The sequence below is a fragment of the Anolis carolinensis genome, chromosome 6, assembly GCF_035594765.1.
Source record: "Anolis carolinensis isolate JA03-04 chromosome 6, rAnoCar3.1.pri, whole genome shotgun sequence".
In the NCBI taxonomy this organism is placed as follows: Eukaryota; Metazoa; Chordata; class Lepidosauria; order Squamata; family Dactyloidae; genus Anolis; species Anolis carolinensis.
Window position 1 is genome coordinate 80171276 of NC_085846.1, and position 23130 is coordinate 80194405.

General features: G+C 43.1%; 2 protein-coding genes across 4 annotated transcripts in view; one reads left to right on the forward strand and one right to left on the reverse strand.

Moving 5' to 3' along the window:
* Positions 1–350: 350 nt before the first annotated feature.
* btd (biotinidase) lies at positions 351–21408 on the reverse strand. Of its 3 annotated transcripts, none has more exons than XM_008112738.3 (4): positions 21268–21408; positions 3610–3838; positions 2985–3134; positions 351–1592 (listed from the first exon to the last, which is right to left on the reverse strand). In XM_008112738.3, the coding sequence occupies exons 1-4, from the start codon at positions 21273–21275 to the stop codon at positions 363–365; spliced, it is 1617 nt and encodes a 538-aa protein (XP_008110945.1). In that variant the 5' UTR covers positions 21276–21408; the 3' UTR covers positions 351–362. The 3 variants fall into 3 exon arrangements, with proteins under 3 accessions (XP_008110945.1, XP_008110947.1, XP_008110946.2); XM_008112740.3 differs by having other exon boundaries at positions 3610–3695; positions 21268–21405; XM_008112739.3 differs by lacking the exon at positions 21268–21408 and having other exon boundaries at positions 3610–4998.
* hacl1 (2-hydroxyacyl-CoA lyase 1) overlaps positions 21285–23130 on the forward strand; it is a 30462-nt gene continuing 28616 nt past the window's right edge. The window contains exon 1 of the mRNA XM_003222181.4: positions 21285–21417. Coding sequence (XP_003222229.1) covers positions 21334–21417 — 84 coding nt within the window. The 5' untranslated portion in view covers positions 21285–21333. The remainder of the gene's footprint in view (positions 21418–23130) is intronic.

A 23130-nucleotide genomic window follows, 5' to 3' on the forward strand; every position in this document is an offset into this window, starting at 1 on the left:
CAGTCTACTTTATCGCATGTCAGCAAACTGTCTTGGTGTGGGGAGCACAATTGTGGACTATGTGTGCAACTCCTTTTGTGTCCCTTGTATATAAAATGCACTAAGCTAAGGAGATTGTCCTGGATATATTGCCCTCAACTTAATGTAATATGCACAATCCTTCCCTTTGTCTTTGCCTGAAGCTGAGGAAATAAATAGCAATGGGGAATGTTACACATTTCCTCTAAGCCCCTTCCAAAATTTCATGCTATGCCAAAGGCCTCCACAACTAATAAACTTTCATGGAATAACCAACCTAAAGTTATTTTTCCACTCAGATGCAGTTGGAATGAGAGATCCAGCATAACCCATTATTTAGAATATTAGTCTCTTTTATTTAAGTTCTTGGAATAACCATTTACATTTTTGTTGTACAAAGTCCTGTTTGAGTCCTTTTCATACCATCGTCCATATAAACCAGCTGTTATCAAGCCAGAAGATCCTCCCCTTTTCTGCATGACATAATAGTTATTTTTCCAGCCCAGATGGTCAGCAAAATCTAGTGTGATATCAGATTTTAGTAACAGGGGAAAGATAAAAGCAGTTGTGAAATTTCCTTGAAGCTGAAAATCTATCATTCCAGTGGCCTTTGTCACTTCCTGTCCACAAGTAGTGTAGTTAGATCCACCACATTTTACTAACACACAGGCTTGTACATAGTACGTTCCATGTACTGTGTGTAGGTCATCAAACACCCCTAAAACATACAATTCATTAGATGAATCCAATCTCTGGTAATTTAAATAACAACAAAGTGTATTGGAACAGACGTGGATATTTCCTTCGGCTTCCAGAATGGGTGCTAAAGTGAAATTATCATACATCATTTCACCATAAAAAATGTGCAGTGCTGCTTTGGATGCTCCTTCTGCTATCTCACTGCAGTCTTTTTGATCCTCTTTGTGACAAACGAGTGTGTCCATAGGGAAGCTTGAAAAGCTCTTTTGTATGTTAGATATTACAGAGTTCGCCATTTGGGTTTCATGTTCTAATATAACAGGGATTTCTGCCACTATAAGCTTACCGTTAACACTTTCCATATCATAAAAAATGAAAGATTTTGTCGGTGTATATATGCCACTGCCTGTCATGCCCAGGTCTGGATGATGGATGTTTGCTGCTAGAAGATGGATACTAAAAGCCGTTGCAAAAGCTTGTTGAAATTCTACAGCTGACAAAAGTGGTAACTGGTTCATCCATGCAGTAGGATAAACAACCTGTTTTACATTGTATTGCTTTATAAGGGGTACAGCTGGTTCATAAAACAGGATATCAAAGCAAGTGAAGATTCCAAATTTACCTGCAAAAGGGGTATCAAAAACAATATAATCTACTTCCGCTGGAGTATTGAAGGCATATTCAAAGTACAGGTTTTGTTTTCGGTATCTGGCTATGAGTGTGCCATTGTCACTAAACACTACATTGGTATTAAACTGGTATCTTCCATCTGGTGGGCAGGAGGGATCACTGGGCTCACAGAACTGCTTGGTTCCCACGTTTGCCACTAAAAACAGTTGATTCTTCAGAGCCATACAGCTGAGTCGATGGAGAACCTGCAAAAATATATTTTTAAGAATCTTGTTGCAATAGAGGTAAGGACTATTTTATTTATAAGCAACTGAATTAATCACAATTGTAATATGTGTACTTGAAAGTAAGTTTTTCATGAAATGATTCTTTGTGAAAATTGGTTTTACAAGTGTTTGCTTAAGTGATTACAGCACAATTCTAATTGTTTTATCTTGATTCTGGTAATACATATTCAACCTTCTATCTTCACTGCACTGGGTTATACTCACAGTTCACCATATATAAATAGACAGCTCACTGCAATCAATAATTTTCCTGCAATCAAAGAGATTTTCATCGTAACTAAATTTAAATTAAAAAAATTGTCTTGAAATATTGCTTTTAAGGAAATACTGATAGATCTGAGGCATTCAAAATCATTATGGACTGTATCTATAGCTGAACTTCTGCTCACACAAAAGTGAGATCAAATATAAGAGGAGATGCAGTCTCCCCACTATAGCCTGTGTAATGTCCTGAAAGCTTGTTCTGGACGGTTAGAAAACTCAGGGAAATATGTTCTCAGCAGCTGGAGAAAGTTACAGTGGAGAGGTGCAAAAAATTAAGACATTTCCCTTGGTGTCATGTTTTAGGTTTCTTTAGTGATGAAATTTCTTCCAATTCTCAGTTGTTTACATATCTATCTTGAGCATACCAAATGGGCAATGTTTCCCTTCAACACTGAGAAAAATATCTGACAATGTCTCTAGCATTTATATAACTTTATATATCAGTGTACCTGAAGTAAGCAGAGCTCTGTAATAGCCAGACAGTTAAGCAATAGATATGTCATGCAGCAATTGATATATGTTTATGAAAATACTGCATATTGATTGTATGCCCATTAACTTTCAATAAGTATGCTCTTAACTGGAGTTATTCAAGTGTTGGTTATGACATACTTATTGACCTCAACACTTTAAGGCAGTGGTTCTCAATCTGTGGGTCCCCAGATGTTTTGGCCTTCAACTCCCAGAAATCCTAACAGCTGGTAATCTGGCTGGGATTCTGGGAGTTGTAGGCCAAAACACCTGGGGACCCACAGGTTGAGAACCACTGCTTTAAGGTCTGAATCAGAAACTGGAATCATGCAGTTTTCCAGATGTTGGACTGCAGGCCCTAATAATTCTAACCAGCATAATCAAGGGGATGCTAGGGGATAGGATTCAACAACATCTGGGAAGACCACATGATTCCCACCTCTGTTTTAAATGTAGCAATGTGCATATATATATATTTATGATTAATCATAAAAGTGATCTTTGCCATCAATCTAAAATGGAAGCAGATGCTGTATGTCCTGTGAAAGCAAGGGATATCCCTATGCATGTGTTCTTATTGTATTTTTCCTTCTTGGGAAATTCTGTTACAAATACCTCAGTGTCATTGAATAAATATGCTTCTTTGCATGGATTCCATGTCACAGAATCAGGGAATGGGATGAGGTCCAAGTAAGGATAAATGGATGCTCTGGTGAAATTGAAGCCCTGGATTCCATCTTCAGGAAAGATGATTATTTGCGCCCCCTAACAAGAAACAAAGACAATTGTCTTACTTTTTCCATTATTATTAAGGCTTTAGGGGTTCTTTGATTCATTTGAAAACAACAAATATTCAGATTTCCCAAATCGGGAGAGATGACTCTGACGCATCCCTGTTACATAGCAAACTGAATGAATCAGTAAAACATCCTACTCAAGTTGCCACATCCTAATCCCCAAAGAATAGAGGATGATGTAACATTGGGGTGTTAAGAGATCCTTTCCTATCAGTTGCAGAAGAAAATCCAATATAATATATAATAACCCATTGCAACATAAATAAAATAATGCAATGCTTGTTTATTGACTAGCTCTCTTATTATGCAAGAGCACCTGGTAAACAATATTGAGCTACTTGCAATGCTCCAATGCATAAGCCCATAGAAGCATGTGACTCTCAAGTTCCAATAATAAATATTTTCTCTTATGGCAACAATGTTCTTGGTAGTGTTGCTAGTACCTGTTCAGCGGCAGCAATCACTTGCTCTTCATAAATGTCTAGGTTTTTCTTCATCAGGTCCAAGGCAGACTGTCGATCAGTAACAGCTGTTGGGTTGGGATTCAGAATGACATGATGTTCATACACAGCAGCAACAAAATGTTCCCTTCTGCAAACTTCTACCGAGAGAACTTGGTAACAGAACAGAACAAGTGTGCAGCTGATGCCAAAAGTGATTTTTGCCATGAATCTAAAATAGAAGCAGATGCAAATGGAACATGAGCAATAAGGCATCAAATGTGTGTGAAGCTTCGAATGCTCTTGTATTAAATGAGATGATTAAGTAAGATTCATGTTTTATACTCACAGTTATTATTACAGTCATTACATGATGCATGCTGTTTTGGGAACCTGAACGAGGCTTTGTGGAGTTCAGATTTTTTTCAGCAAGAAGAAATGCTTGTGTGCAAAAGCTTATTAAGATGCACATATAATTAGCTTATGCGATGAAAGCTAGGCTGAACCATCTTGTGCTGTTTTCAGTAACAGGCTGCATAGAAACAACTAGATGACGTGATCACAAGATTCAGTGAGCTATTTCTGCAACTCCAGCATCTCAGCCTCTGCATGCAAGGCGCTTCAGTCCGTACTAATAATGGTATATACCATGTAGCCAGCATGGAGTTATCCAGCTGGAAAAATTAATCTGTCTCCATGAGCTTGCCTAAGTCTCAAGATCTTAAGGAAAAAGTTTTTTTTCACAGTCCCACTATTGTCACAGGCCTGTCTGATAAGGACACCTGGAAGATCTCTCCATGGCTGTTCCCACATGCTGAAATTCCTTCTCTACAGAAAGTTAGGCTGAGTTCTCTGTTCATTTTTTGGCAGACCTTTTTTTCAATAGACATTTGACAATTAGCTGACTGCAGCAATTTTTTTACATGGTATGCAGGCTGCACACTGGGCCTAGATACCCTGAAGACACCAATCCTAGTTGATCTTGGAAGCTAAGCAGGATTGGTTCTTGTTAGTATTTGCATGGAAGAATACAAGGTGCTGTAAGCTCTATTTCAGATGAAGGCAATGATAAACTAGTGTTTTTTGCTTACATAAACAGAAATGCAAGAGATTGCAGACAACCTGAAGGCACACACATACACATGCTGTGTATTTATTGCAGTGTCTTCTAACACAATTTAATGCAACGTTAAACTTTTATACCAAGGCAGTTAAAAGTGGTGTCAAATTGCATTAATTCTACAGTGTAGATGCACCCTGAGATGGAACACTGGATATTTCCTCAGGCACTATGAAAATTGTGTCATCTCCTACTTATACAGAATGAATATTTTTAATGGTGTATATACTCACATTTTAAAACATTTCTGAACATTAATGTATTCAATTTCATATGAAATGCATTTTAATTTTACAGAAGTGGATATAAACATCACAATTCTACAACATTAACCAAATAGTTATTTAATACCAATACCACTGTTATGTGCCCACCATTAAGAGTATTAACTATCCATGTGATTTTGTATAAGGGAGGTTAGTTTTTAATTTCTGTAAGAGAGCTGGAAAGCTGATCCAGTCAATTTTCTCTGGAAGCCAGCAGTTGCTGCAAAAGGAATATATAAGCGGGAAATATTTGGCACCATCTATCGTTATGTTGCAAGGCTTTCCATGCCAACAGAATTAGCACAGACACCATTGATGAAAACAGAGGTTTAGCAGCAGCTGTAATGAGGGCTGTTTACGATAGAGCATAAAGTCCAAAGGAAAGCAAAACTGGAGGAAGGGCAGCTTGACATTTGAATATAACTAAACTCACAATATGGAAAAATGTTCATTTTACCATAGAGTTAGTTTCTCTGAACTCACTGATTTCTAACTAGAACTTGAAAGTAATTAATTGATCCTAATTAAATACGATTCACTCTCAAAATAGCAATATAATTCATCACTGTAACTTAAGGAGAAACCACTCCTTGTGTCATATTATGCAATGTAACTAAATCTTTAGTTTCACAATAGAAGCCTCATTAAATGTTAGAAGAGGAATATTACAACAGTTAAAGTGTTGATTTGTGTTTGACTTCATGCGACTGAATGAAAATAGTACTAAGATGTTTTAAACATTTAAAAAACAACAAAAGTTATTTCTGAGAAATAAGAAATTAGTTTTTTTTTAAACTAATTGTAGTGATGACTACCTATGTCAGAGGGGTTTAGTATACAGTAACTGTTTGGATAGACTGGTGTTGCAGATTTATTTTGTTTTGCAAATGTAATTGTAAATAACAACATGTAATAATTGTTTTACTGATGGCAGGAAGCATTTTATTGACATGTACCATGGTTTTGGAAGGGGACAGTTCTGATTATATTTCATCCAGATGCACATACTTCAGTGGTGAAAAATGGTGCTACCACCTACGCATAAAAAATTCTGAAAATATTCTTTTAAAGAGGAATTGTTATATATTTGCAGTATTTCAAAAATAAATGTGACTACCAAGAACATTAAATGACTCTTGAAGAAACTAGTGTTGCTAATCTTTCAAGTGGAGTATAACCCCATCCAAAACTGGTTGACATAGTGTTATGATTGAGCCTCATGGCTCTGTTACTGACAGACGTGGGCGTAAGACTCCTCGGGAGTCAGATACTCTCGAGGAGCGAGAGAGAAAAAGACTGCGAGACATATTTGCAGCACCATCTGACGAAGAATCTTTCGAAGGGTTTACGGAGAGAATGGAGGAGGGGCTGGTTAGCTCAGAGGAGGATGAGATGGATTGGACTCGGGTAAGGGAGGAATTGGGGGCCACTGGCCATGATGGGGCAGAAGATGAATGGGGACCTTCAGGATTAGACCCATGGCTTAGCTGGAGGGATGGGACGGGATCCACAGCTGGAGATGCTGTTGGGCGTAGTCAGAGGTGTTCCAGCTCTGACGAGGAAAGTGATGAGGAAACGCCCGGGTTAAGGAGGACAGCTGACAGTGATGAAGATTTGTAACTGGCATAAAATGGGGCTTGGGAGCAATTGCAAATTGCGTCGGGCAAGGTAATCTGGGCAAACGCTTGGGATCCGTGTGTGTGTGTGGGACGCTTCCCTGAAGACTTGTGTGCTTTCCTGTGCTGAGACGTAAGTTGATTGGAATCCAAGGTCAGACGGCGGGAGGGATTGTGTGGGCATTTGTTTGTGCAAACCTGTGCTTACTCTTATTAGCTTGACCTTCCGTCGTCTTTCTGACGGACGCCATCTCCTGCTTTGAGAACCCGGACTGAACTGACCACGGCTTGTCTTCCCCCCTTCTTGGACTTGGAAAAACTACAAACGTCTGCTTCTGGCTTTGATCTACGGAACGGAACTGGTCTACTCTACTTCTACAATCCTTGGCTGAATTGCTCGTGTTGGAGATCCTGTCTACTGTGTGTGTGTGGGAGCGACGCAAGTTACTCTAAGCACAGTGCTGGCAGCAGAGAGGAATCTGCTGCCAATTAGTTGCATTCTTTGTATCTTTTGTTCCTTGGCTTTCGTTCTGTTAATACCTAGGCTGAAGCAAGCAGTTTGTTTTTACCCGGATTAAACTCCGGTTTAATCCGGTTTATCTTTTGAACATTTACTTTTGTCCCCTTTTTGCTCCTAAAGGCAAAAATTGCCTGGCCCTTGTGTTTTTACGGGCATTTTTGAGTTCTGTAATCTAATAAACTCTGTTACTTTGAATCTTGTGGCGTTCTGTCCTTGACAGATTGCCCGACGCCCATAAAAAGTTTATTGCAGCAATAAACCCGTCAGGAAGACGATGGATGAGTTAAGAGCCAAAGTAGACCAATTGCAAACGGCCTTTACCGTAAGCCAAACAGCTTTTGCTGTGAAAGGACATGTTTTGACTCCTGAACGCTTTGACGGAACCAGGTGCAAGTTGCCAACCTTTTTGGCACAAGTGGAGCTTTATTTTTCCCAGCTCAGTGCTCATGCTTTTCCTACTGACACTAGCAAGGTGGCTTTTATTTTGAGTTTGTTGACCGGTCCCGCAGGACAATGGGCCACTAATTTAATTTTGGGAAATGACTCAGTCAAGGACAATTTGAATAATTTCAAAAAGTTGTTAACTGATACTTTTGGGGATCCTCTCCGCACGGAGAACGCTGGGTGGGCTCTGTATCGGTTGAAACAGGGAAAGGGGACTGTTTTGGATTACTTAAATAAGTTTAACCTGTATCGCCACCAGCTGGATTGGGGGGAGAATGCATTCATGCTTTTATTTACTGCCGGGTTAAGTGATATGCTCCAGGATGAATTAGCACGCTTGGAGCCGGCTGAAAGCTGGGACGCCTTAGTAGCTAAGGTGCTGCGTTTAGACGCAAGGTTCGAGGCTCGTAAACACTCAAAAGCAATGTGTGCGCCACCCATGCATGTAACCAGGGCACCTGTGGTGATGGGGGAAGAGCCCATGGAGCTTGGGGTCTTTAAAAAACTGTCTACAGAGGAAAAGAGCCGTAGGAGGCAGCTGGGCTTGTGTTTGTACTGTGGGAATGCTGGGCATTTTGCCAAAAATTGTAATGTGAAACCTTCCCAGCTTTCGGGAAAAGGCCAGCCCTAGTGCGACGTGAGTCCAACGCACTAGGGCTCCTCAAGCAGTCAACTGAGGGGAGGAAGCATGTTTTCGTACCCATTACATTATCTGTTGGGGGAAGGGAACTTGTTTCTACTCTGGCACTGCTGGACTCAGGAGCTACGGTCTCCTATGTAGATATTGAGTTTGCTAAGAAGCATGGCATTCCTAGAGTGCGCAAGGCATGCGACGTGTGGGTGGAGGGAGCAGATGGGAGACTGCTGGAGACTGGGGTGGTTAACCAGGAAACCTCAGCAGTAACGTGGGAGGTGCAGGGAGTAACGGGAACGTTTGTGTGGGATATTACGAGCTTGCCTCGATATGATGTGATCCTGGGGATGGATTGGCTAGCTGTAGTAAACCCACAAGTGGATTGGGCAACACGTAAAGTGATCTTAAAGAGGCAGGATTGTTGCACTCTAAACGTTACTCATGCTGATATGGAGGGAGTGCCTGCTGAGTATGGGGAGTTCTCTGATGTATTTTGTAAAAGAGAAGCGGACAAATTACCACCGCACAGGCCATATGATTGCGCCATCAAGTTGGCAGAAGGTGCGAAACTGCCAGCAGGGAGGCTGTATGCCTTGACTGTACCGGAAAGGCAAGCTTTGCGGGAGTTTTTAGATGAAAATTTAGCCAAGGGGTTTATTCGCCCATCTAGTTCTCCAACTGCGGCACCAGTATTCTTTGTAGCCAAAAAGACTGGGGAACTTAGGCTGGTCTGCGACTATCGGATCCTAAACAAATACACCATTCGGGATAGGTACCCGCTCCCTTTAATCTCGGAACTGTTATCAAGGGTGCAAGGGGCTAAGGTCTTTACCAAGCTTGACCTGCGGGGGGCCTATAACTTAATCCGTATACGGGAAGGGGATGAATGGAAGACGGCATTTAACACGTGTTTCGGATGCCACGAGTTCCGAGTCATGCCTTTTGGGCTTTGTAATGCTCCTGCGGTCTTCCAGAGGTTCATGAACGATGTGTTCAGGGACCTAATTGACCAATTTTTAGTGATTTATTTGGATGATATCTTGATTTTTTCTAAGGACGAGAAAGAACATCGTCAACATGTCAAGCAGGTTCTGCACCGACTGCGGGCTAATGGGCTTTTCGCCAAGGCTTCCAAATGCGTCTTTCATGTGCCTGAAGTGGAGTTCCTAGGTCATGTAGTGTCAGGTAGGGAACTTAAAATGGACCCACATAAGGTTGACGCCGTCAACTCATGGCAGGAGCTGAAAACTAAGAAGGATGTACAAAGGTTCTTAGGTTTTGCTAATTACTACCGGGAGTTTATTCCGAATTTTGCAAAGCTCACGGTACCTTTGACGCAGCTTCTGCGCAAGAAACAGCCATTTGTGTGGGGGCGGGAAGCTCACGAGGCGTTTCTACAACTTAAGTCTAGTTTTCAATCGGACAACATACTAACCCATCCTGATGTTGACAAACCGTTCGTGGTAGAAGCGGACGCTTCTAGCTACGCGTTGGGGGCTGTATTGTCTCAGAAGGATTCCTCAGGGACCTTGCGTCCCTGTGGATTTTACTCGCGGCAACTAACACCCTTCGAGCAGAACTATACCATATGGGAGAAGGAGTTGTTGGCGATTAAGGTGGCGTTTGAGGTGTGGCGGCACTGGCTTGAAGGGGCACGGCACCAGATCGTGGTCAGATCTGATCACAAGAATTTAGAGCACTTGCAAACAGCAAAGAAGTTAAACCAGCGTCAAATCCGATGGGCTTTGTTTTTCTCCAGGTTTAACTTCAAGGTGCAGTTCGTAGAGGGGAAGGCAAACTTGCGGGCCGATGCTTTATCCCGCAAGCCGGAGTTTAAGACCAATGAGCAGGTTGTATGTCAGACCATCTTGCCTACTGCCTCTCTGTGTGTTGTAGATAATGAGCTCGGGTTACATGACCAGATCCTTGAGGCTCAGAGGGATGATGTGTGGACACAGGAGCAACTGATGCTGCTCTCAGCAGGTAATCGTACCATACTGCCGCATCTACAAGATCAAGACGGAGTATTGGTACGCAGGGGGCAGGTCTACGTACCAGTGGGGGCCCTCAGGTTGGAGGTGATTAGAGCCCACCATGACGAACCCATGGCTGGGCACTTTGGCAGATTCAAGACCGTGCAGCTCATTACCAGGAGCTATTGGTGGCCAAAGATGCGGCAAGACATTTTGCGCTTTTGTGACAGCTGCGCCGTTTGCCAGCAGAGTAAGACGCCTGTTGGGCGCCCTAGAGGGTTGTTGTCGTCTTTACCTGTTCCGGACAGGCCATGGCAAATCATTTCCATGGATTTCATTTCAGATTTGCCTAAGTCTGGGGGTTATACTTGTATTTGGGTGGTGGTGGATTTATTTAGTAAACTGGCTCATTTTATTCCTTGTTCAACCATTCCGGCGGCCCCTACGTTGGCCTTACTATTTACTAAGCACATCTATCGTTTGCACGGAGCACCCGAGGTGATTATTTCAGATAGGGCTCCGCAATTTGTGTCACGCTTTTGGAAACATTTCCATGAGTGCTTGGGGACTAAGTTAAACGTTTCTTCAGCCTTTCATCCGCAAACGGATGGACAGTCGGAACGGGTTAATGGGCTCTTAGAGCAATACCTGCGTTGTTTTTGTTTAGATCAACCCACGGCTTGGGTGAAGTGGCTACCGGTGGCGGAATTTGCTTACAACAATGCGGTGCACACATCTAGTCAGCATACGCCGTTTGAGCTAACTTATGGTTTTCACCCACGGGGAGGTGTGGCGCCGTCGACCAATGTGGTCTCTTCGGACCCTGTGTACCGCTCTACGGAAATGGCTGCATTGCATGATGTTGCCCGTCGCTTACTGTTGGAAGCTAAGGCAACGCAGAAGACTCAGGCTGACCGCCACAGGCAGGCAGGGGAGGAGTTGGAAGAAGGGGATTTGGTGTGGTTATCTTCCAAACATATTAAACAGGCTGGGGGAAAGTTTGCGCCTCGGTATTTGGGTCCCTTTCCTATCGTTAAAAAGATTTCTTCCGTTGCGTTTCGTTTGCGTTTACCGTCTAGTTTAAAGGTCCATCCAGTCTTTCATCGTTCGCTGTTGAAACTTGATACCTCTAGTCGTCGTGGTGCTATAGCGGAGGGTATCACTGCCACTTCTCCGCCATCGGGGGAGGAGGCCTTTGTGAGAGGGGATAGTGTTATGATTGAGCCTCATGGCTCTGTTACTGACAGACGTGGGCGTAAGACTCCTCGGGAGTCAGATACTCTCGAGGAGCGAGAGAGAAAAAGACTGCGAGACATATTTGCAGCACCATCTGACGAAGAATCTTTCGAAGGGTTTACGGAGAGAATGGAGGAGGGGCTGGTTAGCTCAGAGGAGGATGAGATGGATTGGACTCGGGTAAGGGAGGAATTGGGGGCCACTGGCCATGATGGGGCAGAAGATGAATGGGGACCTTCAGGATTAGACCCATGGCTTAGCTGGAGGGATGGGACGGGATCCACAGCTGGAGATGCTGTTGGGCGTAGTCAGAGGTGTTCCAGCTCTGACGAGGAAAGTGATGAGGAAACGCCCGGGTTAAGGAGGACAGCTGACAGTGATGAAGATTTGTAACTGGCATAAAATGGGGCTTGGGAGCAATTGCAAATTGCGTCGGGCAAGGTAATCTGGGCAAACGCTTGGGATCCGTGTGTGTGTGTGGGACGCTTCCCTGAAGACTTGTGTGCTTTCCTGTGCTGAGACGTAAGTTGATTGGAATCCAAGGTCAGACGGCGGGAGGGATTGTGTGGGCATTTGTTTGTGCAAACCTGTGCTTACTCTTATTAGCTTGACCTTCCGTCGTCTTTCTGACGGACGCCATCTCCTGCTTTGAGAACCCGGACTGAACTGACCACGGCTTGTCTTCCCCCCTTCTTGGACTTGGAAAAACTACAAACGTCTGCTTCTGGCTTTGATCTACGGAACGGAACTGGTCTACTCTACTTCTACAATCCTTGGCTGAATTGCTCGTGTTGGAGATCCTGTCTACTGTGTGTGTGTGGGAGCGACGCAAGTTACTCTAAGCACAGTGCTGGCAGCAGAGAGGAATCTGCTGCCAATTAGTTGCATTCTTTGTATCTTTTGTTCCTTGGCTTTCGTTCTGTTAATACCTAGGCTGAAGCAAGCAGTTTGTTTTTACCCGGATTAAACTCCGGTTTAATCCGGTTTATCTTTTGAACATTTACTTTTGTCCCCTTTTTGCTCCTAAAGGCAAAAATTGCCTGGCCCTTGTGTTTTTACGGGCATTTTTGAGTTCTGTAATCTAATAAACTCTGTTACTTTGAATCTTGTGGCGTTCTGTCCTTGACACATACCCCAGATTAGGACCCTTGCTGGCATGCACCTCCGTTTTTTTCTGGATTCAGAATCATAAGAGTTGGAAGAGACTTCATGGGCCATCCCATCCAACCCCCTGCCAAGAAGCAATTTGTTTTTCCTCATTCAGCCAATTACCTCCTCCAGGCATTTGTTCAGAGAAGACAGGCTATTCTTACTGGAAGCTGGAGAAATATATTTGGGTGTCATCTGCATACTGATAACACCCCGCTTCATGTCAATATTAAAGAGCTTTGGGGATAGAATGACACCTTGTGGGATACCACATAACAGCTCCTTTTTTGAAGAGCAGCTATTTCCAAGCGCCACCATCTGGAACCTGCCTCAGAGGTACAACCACAACTCTTGCAGCACAGTACCTCCAGTTCTCAGCTCCTCCAGACGTTCCAGAAGGATACCATGGTTGCTGGTATCGAAAGCCACGGAGAGGTCTACAAGCACCAACAGAGAGACACTTCCCTGTCAATGTTGAGACTGAGATCATCCACTAAGGCGACCATAGCAGTCTCAACACCATATCCTGCTCTGAAGCCAGTTTAAAATGGGTCAAGCAAGTGTGTGTCATCCAAGACTGCCTGGTGTTGGAGGGCAACTGCCTTCTCAATCACCTTGTCTAAAAAATAGAGGTTGGACATTGGTCTGTAATTATTAAGGTCCAAAGGATCCAGGGAGGGCTTTTTCAGCAGTGATCTAACTACTGCTTCTTTTAGACAAGATGGAAAATTCCCCTACCTGAGAGATGCATTAATAATCTGTTGTATTTGAGATCGAACTAGATCTCATCCCTGGACGACCAGCCAAGAGGGACAGAGATCAAGAAAGGAGGTTGTCTTCCTTACTTGCCCCAGCAGCGTGTCCACATCAACAGTATTCACCAGTCGAAACTGAGCCAGCGTAATCCCACTTACAGAGTTGTTGGACACTTCGTTGCTGCCTTCTGCTCCAATGACAGTATCTAAGTCAGCTCTTACGCGAGAAATTTTATCTGCAAAATGGTTGTTGAAAGCATCACAGTGAGCTACTGAAGGTTCTAGCAATGGGTTCGGAGGGGAGGGCACCTGAGTTAATCCTCTCATCACTCTGAACAGTTCAGCTGGACGTGAATCTGCTGACGCAATACATGCAAAGAAGAAAGCTGTCTTCACTGCATGCATTACCACTTTATAGGAACGAAGGTGCCCTCTATACTGTGTCCTATCAAATAAAAGTCGAGTTTTCTGCCATCTGCACTCTAGTCGTCATCCATTCTGTTTCATTTCCCTGAGTCTCAAGATGTTTGGGAGTGATTGTGTCAATAACCCTTGCTAAATTTTGATTTCATTTATTGACCAGGGATTCAACAGGATCGTCAGTGATGCCAGACATAAAACCTAGCCAATACCTTACGTAGACTAAATACATCTTATATACACCCCGCCTAGTTTTTGAACATCTACCTTTGTTAATCTGCTGTATACTATCTTAACTCCAATAATTTTAGTTGAATTTTACGAGTTTTTAAGAAGTTACTATGTTTTAAATGTGTGGCATGTATTATGTCTTGTTTTTTTAAGTTGATTTTTATAATTTTTAAGTTTGTTTTTGATTTGTTATATGTTATCCTTGGCATTGAATGTTTGCCACTGTGTTTTATTTTGTTGTAAGCCGCCCTGAGTCCCTTCGGGAAAACAGAGTGAGCTATAAATAAAGCGTGGTGGTAGTGGTGGTGGTTGTTATAGCCTCCTGAAATGTCAGTCCATTAACATTTGAGGGCTGACCATTTTAATAGGTCCTCCACCCCAGCAGCGGTAGGTTGTAGCTCTGATACAAGCCCTGACCAGGAAATGATCTGTTCATGACAACTCAGAAGTATCGATCCCCTCCACCCAGCTGTATGTTCCCAGCTGAAAAACGCATCAAGGGCATGACCTACCGAATGTGTCGGTCCAGAAACCAATTGAGATAGGCTCATGTTTGTCATGGATACCATGAATTCTCGAGTTGCACCTGACAAACTGGCCTCTAGTGGTATGTTGAAGTCACCCAGAAACAAAAGTCTGTTAGGTAGCGGGATGGACGGTGCACTAACAGAATCCTCAATCTATCCCTGGTTTTCTGACACATGTACACACACTCAATGTGATTCACCTTCCTAGTAGGTAATTGGTCAGATAATAATAATAATAATAAACTTTATTTATACCCCGCCACCATCTCCCCAACGGGGACTCGGGCAGCTTATATGGGGCCATGCCCAGAACAAAACAATATAAAACAACAAATCATAACGCATTAAACAATACAATAAAAGAAAATATACACTACAGTAAACAAAATCAAAAGAACAGTAGAACAATAAAACCAAGGGCGGGCCACATGAACACTAGGTTAAAACTCGGGGTGAGAAAGGAAGTAGGAGTAAAAACCACAGAGAACAGGGTTATAGAGTGATGGGGCAATCTGGAGGACAGATATTGAAGGAGAGCAGCAAAAGGGATATATGTAGCAATTACTCTCCAAAAGCACAGCGGAAGAGCCATGTTTTCAGGTCTTTCTTAAAGGCTGCTAGTGTGGGGGCTTGCCTAATCTCACCGGGCAGTGAGTTCCACAATCGGGGGGCCACAGCAGAGAAGGCCCTCTCCCTTGTACCCACAAGGCGGGCCTGAGACATCGGCAATGTTAACAGGAGAGCCTCCCCTGACGATCGAAGGGATCGGACTGGTTTATAATAGGAGATATGGTCACGAAGGTAGGTGGGTCCCAAACCGTTTAGGGCTTTATAGGTGATGGTCTGCACCTTGAATTGGGACCGGAAAGTAAACGGCAGCCAATGGAGCTCCTTGAACAAGGGAGTGGATCTCTCCCTGTAACTCGCCCCAGTTATTAGTCTGGCAGCCGAATGCTGGAACAATTTCCGGGCCGTCTTCAAGGGAAGCCCCACGTAGAGCGCATTACAGTAGTCCAGTCTAGAGGTAACTAAGGCATGGACCACCGTAGTCAAGTCAGACTTCACGAGGTATGGTCGCAGTTGGCGCATGAGTTTTAGTTGTGCGAAAACCCTCCCGGCCACCGCCGACACCTGCGCCTCAAGCGTCAACGCTGAGTCCAGGAGGACCCCCAAACTGCGGACCTGTGATTTCAGGGGGAGTGCAACCCCGTCCAGCACAGGTTGCCACCCGATACCCCGATCAGACAAGCGACTGACCAGGAGGGCCTCTGTCTTGTCAGGATTGATCCTCAGCTTGTTCCTCCTCATCCAGTCCGCCACAGCGGCCAGGCACTGGTTCAGCATCCGAGGGGCTTCCTTGGATTCAGATGGGAACGAGTAGTGGATTTGCGTGTCATCTGCGTAGAGATGGCAACACCCTCCAAAACTCCGAATGACCTCTCCCAGCGGTTTCATGTAGATGTTGAATAGCATGGGGGATAGGATAGACCCTTGCGGGACCCCACAGGTCAATGGCCAGGGGTCCGAGCAGGTGTCCCCCAGCTTCACCATCTGGGAACGACCCTCCAGGAAGGACCAGAGCCACAGCAAAACCGTGCCACCGAGCCCCATCCCAGAGAGCCTCCCCAGAAGGATACCATGGTCGATTAAGATGGTCTTTATATACTCAGCAACTCCCCTCCCCACCTACTTTCCCTCACCTGCTCACTGACACAATATCGGGCTGGGAGGGCCTGGGCCACCTCATTCTCCCCCATTATTCTCTGCTTCCTTGCTTGCTTCCTTTTCTTTTCTAGTCACATGACAGAAGGCCTCTTCATCTAACAAGAGCCAATCCACTTAATTTAAACACCTCAATTATTTTAAGTTGGATAATGAAGGGCATGTGTGCCAAGTTTGGTCCATATCCATCAAGCCATTTAGAAGTCTTTATAGTACAAATCAACCAACATACATACATACATACTTTGACTTTTAGATAGATAAATTATTAATCTTGGATACTATCAATCCCACAGGATCAAAAAAAGTGGCAAGCTCGTGCCTTTGAGTCCTGCAGGCTATAAGCATATAAAGGCACATTACAGAAATCAGCAAATATTTATGCCTCACACTAATCTAAATCTATTAACTATTATTAACTCAGTACTCTTTGATCTATTTGTTGTCGGGTATTTTCATTTCATCGGCTTCTTTTCTCCTACTCTATTGAAACAAATACTTCAGAATTTTGTGAAGTCATCTCTCAAGTAGCTTGGATGTGTCAAAAACACAAATGTACAACTTGACCTCGTGACTTCCCCCTTGTATAGGATGAAACAGCCTGCCTATAGACACAAAGAACAAACAAAGAAACCTTTATATTCTCATTCATGGGTGGAATGAAAGTGAGAAATGCTTTCTCATCCTGAAGCCAGCTATAGATGGAAGCCAGAAGTGTGGATTTGGATGCCTTGTTGGAAGAAAAGCTTATGTTTTTCCCTAACTTGAAAAAAAAATTTATTACTGCTGCTTCCCAGCATGGCTTCCAAACTGCCCCAGTCTGAGTTCAGAGAGGAATTTTTCCTAGTGATGCTATATCTGTCTCTACAGTATTTGAGGTTCTATAACTGGCCTGTGTATTAGGCAGAAAAGCATTAGATGCATGCCAGGGATCTTGGGGAGGGGTGAAACAAGCAGGAAAAACTGAATGGATTATATACCATGTACATTGCAGGGACCAAATTAGCAACATCACGTACATTGGCACCTGGTAGGACACAAATAACTCCGCTGACATACATAAATAATATATATAATCTCCTGACATGTTGAAAAAAAGTGCAGGGTACAACTGGCACAGGATTTAACAACATTGTCAGAGCAATCCAAGGGTACATCTACACTGTAGTTAATGCCGTTTGACACCACATTAACTGGCCCAGCTCAATGCTATGGGATAATAGGATTTGTAGTTTGGCAGAGAAAGCTAAAGACTGTGAAACTACAAGTCCCACAAAACATTGAACCATGGTAGTTAAAGTGGTATCAAATAACATTCATTCTACCATGTAGATGCACCCCAAGTTACTCTTAGACCAACGTATCCCTGGTATTCCTAGGTACAATTATAAAACATCTCCTGAATATTTTTTTCACCATATAGTTGGCTAAGACTGAGCAAGCAGTTTGCTTAAGGCTATTTAACATATTTATGAGAGAGGTCTTTATAGGCATGTTTCAAGTTAACAAAGGGTATAACTGCACTGTAGGGTTAGCACAACTTGAACTTTCATGGCACAGTATATGCAATCCTGGGAGTTGAAGTTTGGTGAGGCACCAGGACTCGTGGGCAGAGAAGGCTAAAGATCTTGCAAAAGTACGGCTCCATGATTCCATAGCATTGAGCCATGGCAGTTAAAGTGGTATCAAACTGCATCGATTCTACAGTATGGATGATGCCAAAGACTAAAAATAAAGCCTCCTTTTTGCAAAATATTTTTATATATGCCCACCTGGAGGACCAAAGGTTGAGAACTGCTAGGTCCTATCCTACTGTAAGTAAACGTATGCCTTCATAAAAACAGGCAATGTAAAAAGCCGCCAATTCAGAGTCTCTTCCTGATCATATGTGAACAGCAAACAAATAAAAGTGAAGAGCAGGTTAGCCTGTCTCTTCAGCTTTTCCCAGCACATTTTCCCACATATGTGCTTGACCAAGGATTAAGATCCGATTTAAGAGTCTTCCATGTCAGAGGTAACTTGAAGATACAGAACAGCACCAACATCTAATTCGCACTGATCTCAAGAGGACAAAGGAGGGTTAGTGTAGCCACATAATACTGCGGAGAGTACGCTGTGACACTGGAATACCACTTTTAACTGCCATGGCTCCATCCTTGAGAAATCCTTGGAGCTGTAGTTTGGTGAGGCACTTAGAATTATCTAATACTCTGCATCAAAGCTTTCCAGCAAAGAAGAATAAGTCCTCACAAAACCACAAACGCCAGGTTTCCAGACTAGGGTTGCCAGCTGAATACTGGAGAGAGTTCCTGTGCCTTTAAATGGTTATGTAGATGAAGAGAGCTCAAATAACAACATAGATTTCCAAGAGTTATGTCACTCCTCATTAAATTCATGCTACACACCTACGCACTGCAGCCGACACACTTAATGTGTCACGACACACCGTTTGGAATGTGTGATCTACACCACAAAACCACCTTCTCTTTTCCCATGCACATGGGCCCATTATAAATTATATGACTTGAGAAGATACTGTAAGTCGCTTCTGGTGTGAGAGAATTGGCCATCTATAGAGACATTACCCAGGATATGTAACCATCCTGCTAGGAGGCTTCTCTCGTGTCCCTGCAAGCTAGAGCTGACAGACGGGAGCTCACCCTGTCTCGTGGATTCAAATTGGCAACCTTCAGGTCAGCAACGCAGCCTTCAGGTCAGCAGTCCAGCCAGCACAAGGATTAAGAAGATAACGTGCAATCATTAGACTAAGTCCTATGGTTTTCAGTTTTCCTGTGCCATTTTTCAGTTATGGCAACTCTAAGCAAGGTTTGTTTGGAGGGCTTTTTGCCTTTGCCTTCGTTCCTCTGAGGCGGAGAGAGTGGGACTTTGCATGGCTGAGGCTGAATCTACACTGCCAGTTCAAAGCAGATAACCCAGATTTAGAAACTGGATTATATAGCAGTGTAGATGGGGCCTGAGTGGAGATTTGAACCTTAGTCCAAAATAAATATTAGGAACTGCAATCCAGACAGAATGAAAGAAAGGAAATAAGACTTCTCTATGCTCATCAAATTTATTCTACACCCTGGAATTAATTCAGTTTGACACCACTTGAATTGCCGTGGCTCCATGCTATGAGATCCTGGGATTTGTAGTTTGGTGAGGCACCAGCACTCTTTGGCAGAGAAGGCTAAAGATGTGTTGTCGAAGGCTTTCATGACTGGAATCACTGGGTTGCGGTGAGTTTTCCAGGCTGTATGGTCATGTTCCAGAAGCATTCTCTCCTGATGTTTTGACAACATCTATGGCAGGCATCCTCAGAGGTTGTGAGGTCTGTTGGAAACTATGCAAGTGGGGTTTATATATCTGTGGAAAGTCCAAGTTGGGAGAAAGAACTCTTGCCTGTTTGAGGCAAGTGTGAATGTTGCAAATGGCCAGCTTGATTAGCATTGAATGACCTTGCAGATTCAAAGCCTGGCTGCTTCTTGCCTGAGGGAATCCTTTGTTAGGTGATGTTAGCTGGCCCTGATTGTTTCTTTTCTGTAATTCCTATTTTCTGAATGTTGTTCTTTATTTATTGTCCTGATTTTAGAGTTTTTTAAATACTGGTAGCCAGATTTTGTTCATTTTCATGGTTTTTTCTTTTCTGTTGAAATTGTACACATGCTTGTGGATTTCTGCAGCAATCCACCATATACCATGCAGCTGTGGCCAAGTCTACATAGGGACCACCAAACGCAGCATTGCTCAAACACGAATCAAGGAACATAAGGCACTGCAGACTAACTCAACCAGTGAAGTCATTCACAGCAGAGCACTTGATGAACCAGCCTGGACACAGTATATTATTTGAGAAGTCAGAAATGCTGGACCACTCTGACAACCACCATGTCAGACTATACAGAGAAGCCATTGAAATCCACAAACATGTGGACAATTTCAACAAAGGAGGAAACCATGAAAAAAACAAAATCTGGCTACAGTACCAGTAATAAAAAAAACCCCTCTAAAATCAGGACAGTAAATAAAGAACAACACTCAGAAAATAGGTGGATTCCAGACATGAAAACCCCCAACAAAGGATTCCCTCAGGCAGGAATCAGCCAGGCTTTGAAGCTGCAAGGCTTTTCAATGTTAATCAAGGCAGCCAATTGAAACATTCACACTTGCCTCAAACAGACAAGACTTCTTTCTTCCACCCTGAACATTCCACAAATATATAAACCCCTTACCTAGTTTCCAATATACCTCACAACCTCTGAGGATGCCTGCCATAGATGTGGGCGAAACATCAGGAGAGAATGCTTCTGGAACATGACCATACAGCCCGGAAAACTCACCACAAACCAAGGCTAAAGACCTTGCAAAAACACAGCTCCCATGGCTTCATAGCATTGAGGAGATAAAGTGGTGCTAAACTGCGTCATGCCGGCCACATGACCTTGGAGGTGTCTACGGACAACGCCGGCTCTTCGGCTTAGAAATGGAGATGAGCATCAACCCCCAGAGTCGGACACGACTGGACTTAACGTCAGGGGAAACCTTTACCTTTACCCAAACTGCATACATTCTACAGTGTAGTTAAACCTTTCGAAATCTTTCCTACCAAGCCACGCTTTAATTGACACAGAGAAGCCATTGAAATCCACAAGCATGTGGACAATTTCAACAGAATGGAAGAAACCATGAAAATGAACACAATCTGGTGACCAATATTGAAAAAGTCTGAAATCAGGACCGTAAATAAAGAAAAAAGAGGAAACAGACAGGAAACAATCAGGGCCAGCTAACACCTCCCAACAAAGGATTCCAGTTTGGGCATTTCGGGGGACGCGATTAGCTGAGCAAGTATCAGACCTCAACCAATCAAAAGCACTGTTTCAACAAGCAACGCCCCGCCCTTGCGTGTAGAAAGCTTAGCTTTAAGAGGCTCGCTCTGATAGCCCCGCCCACTCACTCGCTATTGGTTAAGCCCAAAGCCTTTTCCACTTGAGAGAAACACATCAATCACGCGACGCTGCTTTCCTCATTGGTCAAAGTCCACGCACCTCAGCATTGTGGATTCGCCTTGCTGGATTCGCTTCTCAGTGGCTGGAAATCCGAGGGTAGGAGTGATGGCTCCGCCAAGTCCGCGAGAGGAGGAAGAAAGCGAACGTATCACTGGGGCTCAAGTCATTGCGGAGGCCCTCAAGAAGCAAGTAAGGAAGTTTGCGGGAACCTTTGAACTCAGGCGTCGTCGGGAGCGTTGCATTCACCTTCCTACGGGAAGAGGGAAGGGACAATCCTGTGGCGAAGAGAATGAGAGAAAAGAGATTCACAGCCAAGTATATGTTCCAGGGTGTGAGTCACTTTTCCCACTCCCACCAAGTGTCTTTCTTGTCAAAATGCCAGCATATTTGGTACTGATTGGCATCTCTTATGGTTTTGGGGGATGCTTGATGTCCTGGATCAGTGTCTCCCAATGTCTGGTCTTACAGCACTTTTGAACTTCAGCTCCCAGCATCCCTTATCATTGCCCATGATAGCTGAGGCTTCTGGGAGTTGAAGTCCAGAACACCTGGAGGACTAGAGTTGTGAATCACTGCTCTAGAGCAGGCTTGGGCCCTCCAGGGGTTTTGGACTCCAACTCCCACAATTCCTAACAGCCTCAGGCCCCTTTCTTTTCTCCCTCAGCCGCTTAAGCAACAATAGAAACATATAAAACAAAACAATCAATAAACATATTAGAATAAAACAGTTTTCAAATAATATACATTAATGTGGTATCTTGTTGGATTATATTGCAATTCACTCCAGTCATTAAAATGTTTGGCATTTCCTGACACATCAGTCTAGACTTCTTCGCTTAAGGCCCGTTACCCACCTGTCCTCATGGCCCAAATACATACATTAAAACACAAAATGGTTGGGCTATTGGAATATGAACTGTTAGGATCATAACCTAATGGGCAGCAGAGTTTCTGGACTATTCTTTTAGTTTATTAGGTGATGGAAGATCATTGGGTGTGTAAATATTTTGTTTCTATTCGATGCTCTCAGCAGACAAAATTCAAGTAGACTTCTTTAAAGAACAGATTTCTATTACTCAGTTTCATATATATACAGGTACATTTCTTGTCAGGTTAGACTTTAAAATGTTTGTTTGTATCTTTAACTTATAGTCTTTAACAATTCTCTTTAAAACTATATTGCTCTGTATAGCTCTCTTTTATAATAGTCTATTTCCAAGGAACTCAAGCCTCAACAGACTTCTAGCACAGGCATCTGCACTCAAACAAACTCATGCCTCAACTGAGTTCTGTCATCCTTTTAAAACTACATTCTAAACAATCACATGGTCTGCAGCTTCTCCCACTGCCTCAAGTACATAGAGCTAAGAAAACTGCAAACCAAAGACAACATACACTTCAGGGAATAAATGACATAAACAGACAAAACATTAGATTGCGGAGGCTTGAGAAGGTTGCTATCTCCAAAGGGTTATATTGCACATCGCTCCGGTTGATACAATTTTTGGCATTTTCTGACATTTCAGTCTAAATTTTTTACTGAAGGCCTGTTACCCACCTGTTCTTGTGACTCAAGGTGGGACACAACACAGTTTAAAAACATCACTGTAAAATACATTAAAATCCCACAAAATACATATATTAAAATGCATAGTGCAAGGATTAAAATACATATATTGCATACACAATAAGAAGAGATTATGATTAGCTTTATTTATTTCTTCAATTCTATTGCATTACATTTTATTTTATTATAACAACATATTTAACTATAATGCAACATAACTATTATAATAAGTTCCCCTCTTTGTTATAAACACAACCTTTTCCCATCCCTCCCATTCATAACACACTTTAAAAATACAGTTCTGTCAAATCTCTTACTGTTACATTTGTCAGTCT